General features: G+C 39.3%; 1 protein-coding gene across 1 annotated transcript in view; it reads right to left on the reverse strand.

The window, feature by feature from the left end:
* smchd1 (structural maintenance of chromosomes flexible hinge domain containing 1) overlaps positions 1–8993 on the reverse strand; it is a 46886-nt gene extending 37893 nt beyond the window's left edge. The window contains exons 1-5 of the mRNA XM_066680813.1: positions 8977–8993; positions 8308–8638; positions 4689–4764; positions 2864–3022; positions 2647–2729 (exon numbers count right to left, since the gene is read on the reverse strand). Coding sequence (XP_066536910.1) covers positions 2647–2729; positions 2864–3022; positions 4689–4764; positions 8308–8460 — 471 coding nt within the window. The 5' untranslated portion in view covers positions 8461–8638; positions 8977–8993. The remainder of the gene's footprint in view (positions 1–2646; positions 2730–2863; positions 3023–4688; positions 4765–8307; positions 8639–8976) is intronic.
* Between the last annotated feature and the right edge of the window lie 991 nt (positions 8994–9984).

Here is a 9984-nt window from a genome sequence, read left to right on the forward strand (position 1 = left end):
TTTAGAGAGGGAGACATGGCAGAGCTGAGGCGCGTACAAGGGGAACTCAAAGTTAAGCTGAAAGAGGCTAAGGAGGACTACAGAAAGAAGGTGGAACAGAAGCTGCAGGAGAACAACATGAGGGAGGTTTGGGATGGTATGAAGACCATCACTGGCCTCAAAAAGAGCAGCAATTCTGTGGAGGGGGATCTGGACATGGCGAATCAGCTGAACCAGTTCTACTGCAGGTTTGACCGCCCTGATCCGGATCCAGCTCCGATGGCAGTGGTATGCCAGCCACCCCTTACTGACTCGGACACTGCTCTTGTGTGCTTGCCCGACCAACCAACACCTCCTTCACACTCTAGGCGACCCCCATCACATGCTATCACACCTCTCCCCCACACGGTGTCAACGGCTGCAGTCAACAGCCATCAGTCTCCAGCCATCCAACTACCCCCCGAGGCAATCACCTCCCCTGCCCCCATCCCCCTTCCCCCCATCGTCACGGCTGATCAGGTCAGAGGACAGCTGAGGAGACTACAACCTGGTAAGGCTGCCGGGCCAGACAGACTGTGTCCAAGGCTGCTCAAGGCCTGTGCTGCTGAACTGGGTGAGCCACTGAAGCACATCTTCAACCTGAGTCTCCGTCTTGGTCGAGTTCCAACACTGTGGAAGACATCATGTCTCACCCCTGTCCCTAAGAAGCCACACCCGAGTGAATTTAACGACTACAGGCCTGTGGCTCTAACATCACATGTGATGAAGACAATGGAGAGACTGGTCTTATGCATACTGAGACCCCAGGTACGCCATGCACTGGACCCACTACAGTTTGCATACCAGGAGAAAGTGGGCGTGGAGGATGCCATCACTTATCTCCTACACAGGACACATTCACACCTGGACAAGGGGAACAGTGCTGTGAGAATCATGTTCTTTGACTTCTCAAGCGCTTTCAACACCATCCAACCTCTCAGACTGGGAGACAAGCTCCAACAGATGGGTGTGGACGCTCACCTGGTAACCTGGATTACAGATTATCTGTTAGAGCGGCCACAGTACGTGAGATTGAAGAACTGTCTCTCCGACACCATGATCTGCAGCACAGGAGCTCCACAAGGTACTGTGCTCTCACCAGTCCTGTTCACCCTGTACACATCTGACTTCTGCTACAACACTGAGTCGTGCCACATGCAGAAGTTCTCTGATGATACTGCAATTGTGGGGTGTATCAGGAACGAGCAGGAGGAGGAGTACAGGAGCCTGGTGGAGGTCTTTGTGCAATGGTGCAAACTGAACCACCTCCAACTGAACACTTCAAAGACCAAGGAGATGGTGGTGGACTTCCGCAGGTCAAAGCCTGTCCTGCTACCAGTCACCATTGATGGGGTCGACGTGGAGGTGGTGGACACCTATAAGTATCTGGGCTTACACCTAGACAATAAACTGGACTGGTCAGCCAACACTGAAGCACTCTACAAGAAAGGGCAGAGCAGGCTGTACTTCCTGAGGAGGTTGGGGTCCTTCAATGTCTGCAGTAAGCTCCTCAGGATGTTTTACCAGACTGTTGTTGCCAGTGTCCTCTTTTATGCTGTGGTATGCTGGGGAGGAAGCATAAAGAAGAGGGATGCTGGGCGACTAGACAGGCTGGTTAAGAAAGCTGGCTCTGTGGTGGGGGCTGAACTGGAGTGCATCACTTCCATATCAAACAAGAGGACCCTGAACAAACTGATTAGCATCTTGGACAATGAGTGCCATCCACTCCACAGTATCATAACCAAGCAGAAGAGCTTGATCAGCTGGAGACTTCGCTCACTGCCAGGCTCAACTGACAGACTGAGGAAGTCATTTGTCCCCAGGGCTATTGAGCTGTTCAATGCTTCACTAAAGGGGAGAGGAGAGTTGGACTTCTCTGCATAGTCTGTCTGTCCATCCAACACCACCACCACCTCCACCTCCTCCATATTGCACATGTGTACCTAACTGGACAATAGACAGGTCAACCACTGGACAAGTCAACCAACTCATCTACCTCATGTGTACCTTAATCTGACAGCTACAATAGTAGGTGTATACTTAATACAGGTACATTGCACTAAATTGCCTTGCACTATTTTATTTAATATATTTATTTCTAATTCTGAAACTGCACTGTTATTGCACTGTACTTATATTGCACATTCCATACCCATTGCATTATCCACACCTTTTCAACTTTTAAATCATATGCTGCACAAAAGAGATCATCCCCAGCTGCTCACAGTATCACAGATTCTTGCCAGGCTATGTTTGATTACTCTGACGATTGATTGATTGATTGATTATTCTTAAGCACACTGTCAGCTTCTTGGGTATTTGAATTTTTTTTTTTTTTTTTTTTTTTTTTTTTAAACTCTATTAGTCCATTGCTGTTTAGTGATTCGTGTACGTGATGTCTAAGTCTGTAAGCTACTGAGACCTTTAATTTCCCCTGGGGATCAATAAAGTATCTATCTATCTATCTATCATCTACTTGACTCATAGTCAATACATGACCCACTTACAATGTTCTGAAGATTTACTTGTTTTGACAATGTACACAAAGTTTCTTTCAGAGCAAAATTAAACTGGAACCCGTGGTACATTAAATTGCTTAAAAAATAAAATGAATCTCTGAGCTCTCACCAGTCTGATATCAATGTTTCGGACGCCAGAATTATGTGAGGTGGCTGATAGTGCATTATCAATAAGCTCAGCGAAGGCGTAGGCTGAAACATACAAACACAGGCACCATTAACAAACAATACGTATAAACTACAGAAGGCAAAGCAAGGATATTCCCACATTTAAAAGAGTAAATTAACATGAACATGGCTTTGTAAATGAGCAATATTGTCCTTACGTAATGCGTTCTGTCCTTCGCTGGCGTAGTATTCATACTGGCCACTCTGAACGATGGTGTGGTAATGGGGAAGATAATTAATGCGCTCTTGAGTAGCTTTAGTCAGCTCTTGATCTAAATTCTGTAAAAGGTATAACGTTTTGCCTTCTGTCAGCTCACCTGTAATCAAAGAATAAAACCCTTTAATGTTATTTTTCACTTTGAAATTGTTTAGTTTACAAGCCAAAAACAATTCTCTAACCTCAAAACTGAAAATCTATTATTATTAATTTAGCAATGCACATTATAACCTTTCACTGAGAGGAAATATACTCATGCATCCTTAAAACAGCATCTGAAGTGTATCATAGTCATCACAAAACAAAGAACTTGGTTGCAACAGTAACACTTGCATGCATAAATCATTGTGGTGATAAAAAAATTGTGGTGCATAAATCATTAAATCAGCTGTTAATAAACAGTTTCGATACAATCTGTTATAATTCTACATAAAACCAGTTTGCAAGTCATTCTTTATGTAGTTACAAGTAACTCTGAGGGTGGCACGGTGGCGCAGCAGGTAGTGTCGCAGTCACACAGCTCCAGGGGCCTGGAGGTTGTGGGTTCAATTCCCGCTCCGGGTGACTGTCTGTGAGGAGTTGGCGTGTTCTCCCTGTGTCCGCGTGGGTTTCCTCCGGGTGCTCCGGTTTCCTCCCACAGTCCAAAAACACACGTTGCAGGTGGATTGGCGACTCAAAAGTGTCCGTAGGTGTGAGTGAATGTGTGTCTGTGTTGCCCTGTGAAGGACTGGCGCCCCCTCCAGGGTGTGTTCCCGCCTTGCGCCCAATGATTCCAGGTAGGCTCTGGACCCACCGCGACCCTGAATGGGATGAGCGGTTACAGATAATGAATGAATGAAAGTAACTTTGAACACAGCAACAAAACCTAATCATTGTTGCCTTTAACATAATGATAACGCGTTAAAACTCTCAGTAACAGTAGCCATGGAATTCAATGACTCCCTGCACTGACATTTTAGCATTCCACAGAAAATATCTGGTAAAGAAATAAAAAATGTAACATTGAAATGAATAAAAAAAATGTAAAGCCATTGTTTGATTCTTCTTTGCCTTGCACAAACTAGCTATAAACTACAAGTCAGTACAATGATCACAACAGCAGCATTAGTCATTAAACAGTTCTTTCAGCGGTTTGACTGTCACTGAACTGGAGCTATGGACAGATAACTTCATGTTTTAAACTGAAATTTTTCATAGTCATGATGAGAGCGTAAAGTAAAATGAGGTCAGGTCTTAAACAGTCAGGTCATGTTTTTACTCACCTTTGGTTTTTTTAATGTGGTTTCCTCAGAACTTACACCTGCAGCTGTGTTAGGAACTGGTAACCACTGAACGTAACTTAAAAACATGGGCCATGCAGCCTGTTCTGATTTAGCATTAACCTAAACTTAATAAACAAATATTATAACTCCACATTGGAACTTGCATTCAAAGGGTGTGTCCATGTTTATACGACACGTTCATCATATATACTTTAGAACAGGGGTGTCAAACCACATCCACAGAGGGCCGTGTGGGTGCAGGTTTTCTTTCCAACCACGCAGAAGCCACACCTCATTCCACCTGTTTTTAATCATTGGATCTAATCAATAGATCTTGACTTTCAGTAGCTTGGGGCTTTTGTGTGGTTGAAAAGAACACCTGCACCCACACTGACCTCCGTGGATTTGGTTTGACACCCTGCTTTAGAAAATGCTTAAAGATGATTGCCACCAAGAGATGCTAACATATGTTAGCCTCCACGGATAAATGAAAATATTACTCACCATAAATCTCTTTACGAATCTCTCTGCGATCTGTAGTTGTGATCACACATGCTTCATTCCGAGAGACAGAAAACTCCTGAAACAAAACCTCATGTCAGATAAACAAGACTTGCTCCACAGCAAGTTTTACTTATTTCTTGACAAGTTCTGGAGTTAAGTAGAAATATAAATAATGGAAAGTGTAATCGCAGTGCTGGAGCTGGGTATATAATCACAATAAACAAATAACATATAACTGTGATTATATACCCATCTCCAGCACTGCGATTACACTTTCCATTACCAGGCACGTGCTCTCATTGTTACTAATGCCAGCTGCATTACCATTGGTGTGTAAAATGAAGAGGATGAGAATCAAAGAGGAAAGAATAATGCAGACCAAACTGCAAGAAAGTGACAATGATGCTGGTATACATGCAGCACTAACAGCAGAATTGAAAAATTATTCTGTTCAGAGCTTGATACTGAAAAGCTCACCTGCACTAAATCCACCGAGCAGGATGCTAGTGATTCTGCACAAGATTTATGGTACTTCTCCCAGATTAAGATTATACAGCTCAGTTTTTTCTTTGTTCCTATTTTCTAGAACAGAAACTGAGTACTGGTGCTATAATAAAGCCAAATGAGACTGAATATATTACACCTACTCGGCTAAAATCCAGAAATTCAAATTCTACATAAACATCTCATTAATGTCTACATATCATCGCTGTCCAATTTAAAACATGTATCTCCCAAAAAGTAACTTTACAGGAGAAGGAATAATAAAAAAAAATAAATAAACTTTTTAACTTTCAATGGAAGTGACTGTAAAAGATTTAATTCAAGGTCATTCTGGAGCATTTCTATTGGTTCATTCATCATGAAATTTTCACGCAATGGGAAGGACAGCTCCTGTGTTCAAATGATGCAGTAAATATTACTGTTTTAATTGGACAGTGATGATATACAGGAGACTTTGCCTATCACTGTTTCTCGTCACAAAGTTAGAGTATTAATGTGTGATATACTATTCAATACCACAATATTTCCCAATATAACAGCCTTGAGCATCTGTTACTTCACAGATAAAAAAAAACTTATAAAATTCTAAGTAATAAAATTATTAAAATGGAATAGTGGGACCCTTAATACTGGGTGTAAAAGAGTTTGGAAACAAGAAATGACATGTGATGTTGCTTTCAGTCCCTTAAACTGCTTGATGATATTGGCAACGGTACTCAAAGTTTTATCAAGAACATTTGTGATGATTTTGTAGTCTTTATATTGGTCATGGTTCGTTAATATCTTCCTTCTAACTTCCCCAGACATGTCTCTGCTTTCATAGTCTTTTCTGTGTTTAGTGTGATGCAGGTTGAGAGAGGACCTGTTAAATGTGATGTCTAGCCGAATGTGTGATTATGTTATTGGAATATAACTAGAATCATCCCTTATAACTTTTAAAAAGGGCATCAATTAATTTTTTTTTTTTTACACAATCAGCCAAAAATAGTGACCTGACGCAAGTGAATAATCACATGAAACATGTGAATAATAAACTAACACAAGTGAAAAGTGACATAAAAACTGTGATTGTGACATGAAACAGGTGCATAGTGACCTGACACATGTGAATAATAAAGTAAATAAAATAAAGTTAATAGTAAACAGCAAAGTGAAGCAAGACAATCGCGAACTGAGTCAGGAAACCATGAAAGGAACACAGTGAATACTGAAATGTAGCAGGTGAATACTCAAATAAGTTGGGTAACAGTGAAATGAAGTATTGAATCATGAACAGGGGTTAGGGAATAGTGAACTAGTAGAGGTATATAGTAAACAGACATGGGGAACAGTGAACTAGTAGAGGTATAAAGTAAACAGATATGGGAAATAGTGAACTAGTAGAGGTATATAGTAAACAGATATGGGGAACAGTGAACTAGTAGAGGTACATAGTAAACAGATATGGGGAATGGTGAACTAGTTGAGGTATATAGTAAACAGATATGGGGATAGTGAACTAGTAGGAGGTATATAGTAAACAGCTATGGGGAATAGTGAACTAGTAGGAGGTATATAGTAAACAGCTATGGGGAATGGTGAACTAGTTGAGGTATATAGTAAACAGATATGGGGAATGGTGAACTAGTAGAGGTATATAGTAAACAGATATGGGGAATAGTGAACAAGTAGGAGGTATATAGTAAACAGATATTGGTGAATAGTGAACTAGTAGAGGTATATAGTAAACAGATATGGGGAATAGTGAACTTGTAGAGGTATATAGTAAACAGATATGGGGAATAGTGAACTAGTAGAGGTATATAGTAAACAGATATGGGGATAGTGAACTAGTAGGAGGTATATAGTAAACATATGAGGAATGGTGAACTAGTAGAGGTATATAGTAAACAGATATGGGGAATGGTGAACTAGTAGAGGTATATAGTAAACAGATATGGGGATAGTGAACTAGTAGAGGTATATAGTAAACAGATATGTGGAATAGTGAACTAGTAGGAGGTATATAGTAAACAGATATGGGGAATGGTGAACTAGTAGAGGTATATAGCAAACAGATATGGGGAATGGTGAACTAGTAGGAGGTATATAGTAAACAGATATGGGGAATGGTGAACTAGTAGAGGTATATAGTAAACAGATATGTGGAATAGTGAACTAGTAGAGGTATATACTAAACAGATATGGGGATAGTGAACTATTAGAGGTATATAGTAAACAGATATGGGGAATAGTGAACTAGTAGAGGTATATAGTAAACAGATATGGGGATAGTGAACTAGTAGAGGTATATAGTAAACAGATATGGGGAATAGTGAACTAGTAGAGGTATATAGTAAACAGATATGGGGAATAGGGAACTGAGGCTGGGAAAATATGAGGGGCAGGTGAATAGTGAACTGAAGAAATTAAACTGAACTGACGTAGGTTAAGAGTGAAGTGGGGCAGGGGCCCAGTGAACTACAGAAAATGAGTACGGGATAGTGAACTGGTGCAGGGGAACAGCGAACTGGAGTAAACGGTGGAGCTGTGAAGTGAAGCAGGAGAGCAATTAACTCCCGCAGAGTAACGATGAACTTCAGCAGGGGAAGAATAAACTGAAGATAATGAATACAGAATAGTGAACTGAAGTAGGGGAACGCTGAACTGAAGTGTTAGCTTGGCTAACTGCCAGCAATTTCACACTTTCCCAAAATAAATAAATAAATAAATGTCGCTGTCTGTAACACTGTAATGTCTCTTCCGAAATTAAACACAGCTGTTCTCTGTACACAATGTCATTTTACCTCACCTGAGGGAACTATGAATTAACACCAAGGTGGTGTGGCGTCCATAGCCAGCTAATTTGGGCTAAATGTCAACATATTCTATACTCCCTACTTCGTGAATACGTAGCACACTAAACTATAAAATGAACTGTAAAATAGAGCCCTAACATGTCCAATGGATAAAGGCGCCGTCTAAATAGATGTCCCAGATATTTAAAACGCAATTTGTAGGGTAAAGCCTTTCCGTCAGGACCTATGCAGTACACTAAGTAGGGAGTATGAATAAATTTGAGACGTAAACCAGCGGAGTAGAGAAGTGAGAGAGAAACAGATGAGTAGCTACGCACCTTGCGTACAACCTGGAGGAACTGTTCGTAGCTCTTGCCGTTAATGTCTATCGCTTTCTCGGACGTTGTTTTGCTCTGTGGCCGACAGTCGAAGATGTAAACGGAGCGGCGGAGAGAAGAGGAGTCCGTTCGGGGAACTCCCGAGTCCGCCATGTTTCTCCTCTCTCTGAAGTCTGTTTATTCCAGCACTGAGACACAGTTCAGCTCCGAGAAGACTCAAAGCCCTCAGCGCGGAGAAACAGTTACTACAAACACAGGATAAAGACGTCACTGTCCTCCTCAGCTGCAACTCTTGGGTTTTGATTGGGTTGCCAGGTTGCCTCTCGCGTATCTATAAGAAATAACATCACAATACAATTAAAGGATTCATTGAGAAATGCAACATACGGACACACGCAACTAAAATATAAAATATCTACTAGCGGCACTAGGTTGCCAGGTCCTCTGTCACACATCCAACTCTATGTCATAAGAGCATTTCAGTACAAAGTTTACATTAATTTTATTTTTGAACAAATGAATTGCTATTTTACTTATTCTTTATTAGATGCATAATATCTTGTTCCAATTTAAAGTATACAAATTTGTAAGAATTTTGCAGAGACAAAATCCCAGATGTTAACGGAAAATACTTAATTTCTATGATAAATTAGGTATTAATTTTAATACATTTTTGACAATGTGACACGTGTACAGCACTCATAGCTAGGTGTGTTCAAACTGAGAACCTCGTACTGCCTTACAGTTCAGGTCATTCAGACAAATTTGTAAATATTAAATAAATTAAAAACAAACTGGACTTTCTTTTTTAATGTCATAGCGACAATATTTATACATGATTGTTACTCTAAACGTTTCCTTCATTTATATTTATAATAGATAAGTATAAATTTATTTCATTTGTAGACTAATTGCTCAATTTTATTACGACTGGCAACCACATTCTGTCGACAAACATTCCTGTACATTCTTGGTCAATACACAATGCCGTTTAAATGTGTACATAAAAAAACACACACAGACACAATTACTGTCGACGCTGTTTGTAAATGAAACTTTAATGATTAGAGATAAAAAAACATTTAAATATTAAGGGAATAACGTTCCATGAATTACCAAAATAAAAGTCCTGAACGCCTCAGTGAAATTTCCTGTCTAATTATATATATAATTAATTAATATATAATTAATATATTAATTAATTATATATATTAATTTATAATATTATATAATATAATATTAATATTAATTAGATAATTAATTATATATATATATATATATATATATATATATATATATATATATGTATATATTTACAAAGAGATAATTCTAATATGATTTCTTCTGTAAGCTTATGCTATTTCTTCAGCTATTAGAAACGGATGAGTACTAATTTTATTTGTATAGATACTAACTAATTCAGATGAGTTGTTCTAATACAGTTCTCATTTTAATCTTTTATTCAGCAAAAGTCTTTTTTTATTTAAATTTTTTTTAAATGACATTTAACATAATTTTAATGTGCATAGAACCAATTCTATGTCAAATTTACATTACATTACTGTGTTATCTGAGGTTACACGGCTATTTCTGTAGTAGTTGTGAACACTAAATTTAATGAGGTCCGTATCCTGTCATCAGTGAAATCTCTAAAAGTATAATGACAAATTTAGAAAT

The sequence above is a fragment of the Hoplias malabaricus genome, chromosome 9, assembly GCF_029633855.1.
Source record: "Hoplias malabaricus isolate fHopMal1 chromosome 9, fHopMal1.hap1, whole genome shotgun sequence".
Classification (NCBI taxonomy): Eukaryota; Metazoa; Chordata; class Actinopteri; order Characiformes; family Erythrinidae; genus Hoplias; species Hoplias malabaricus.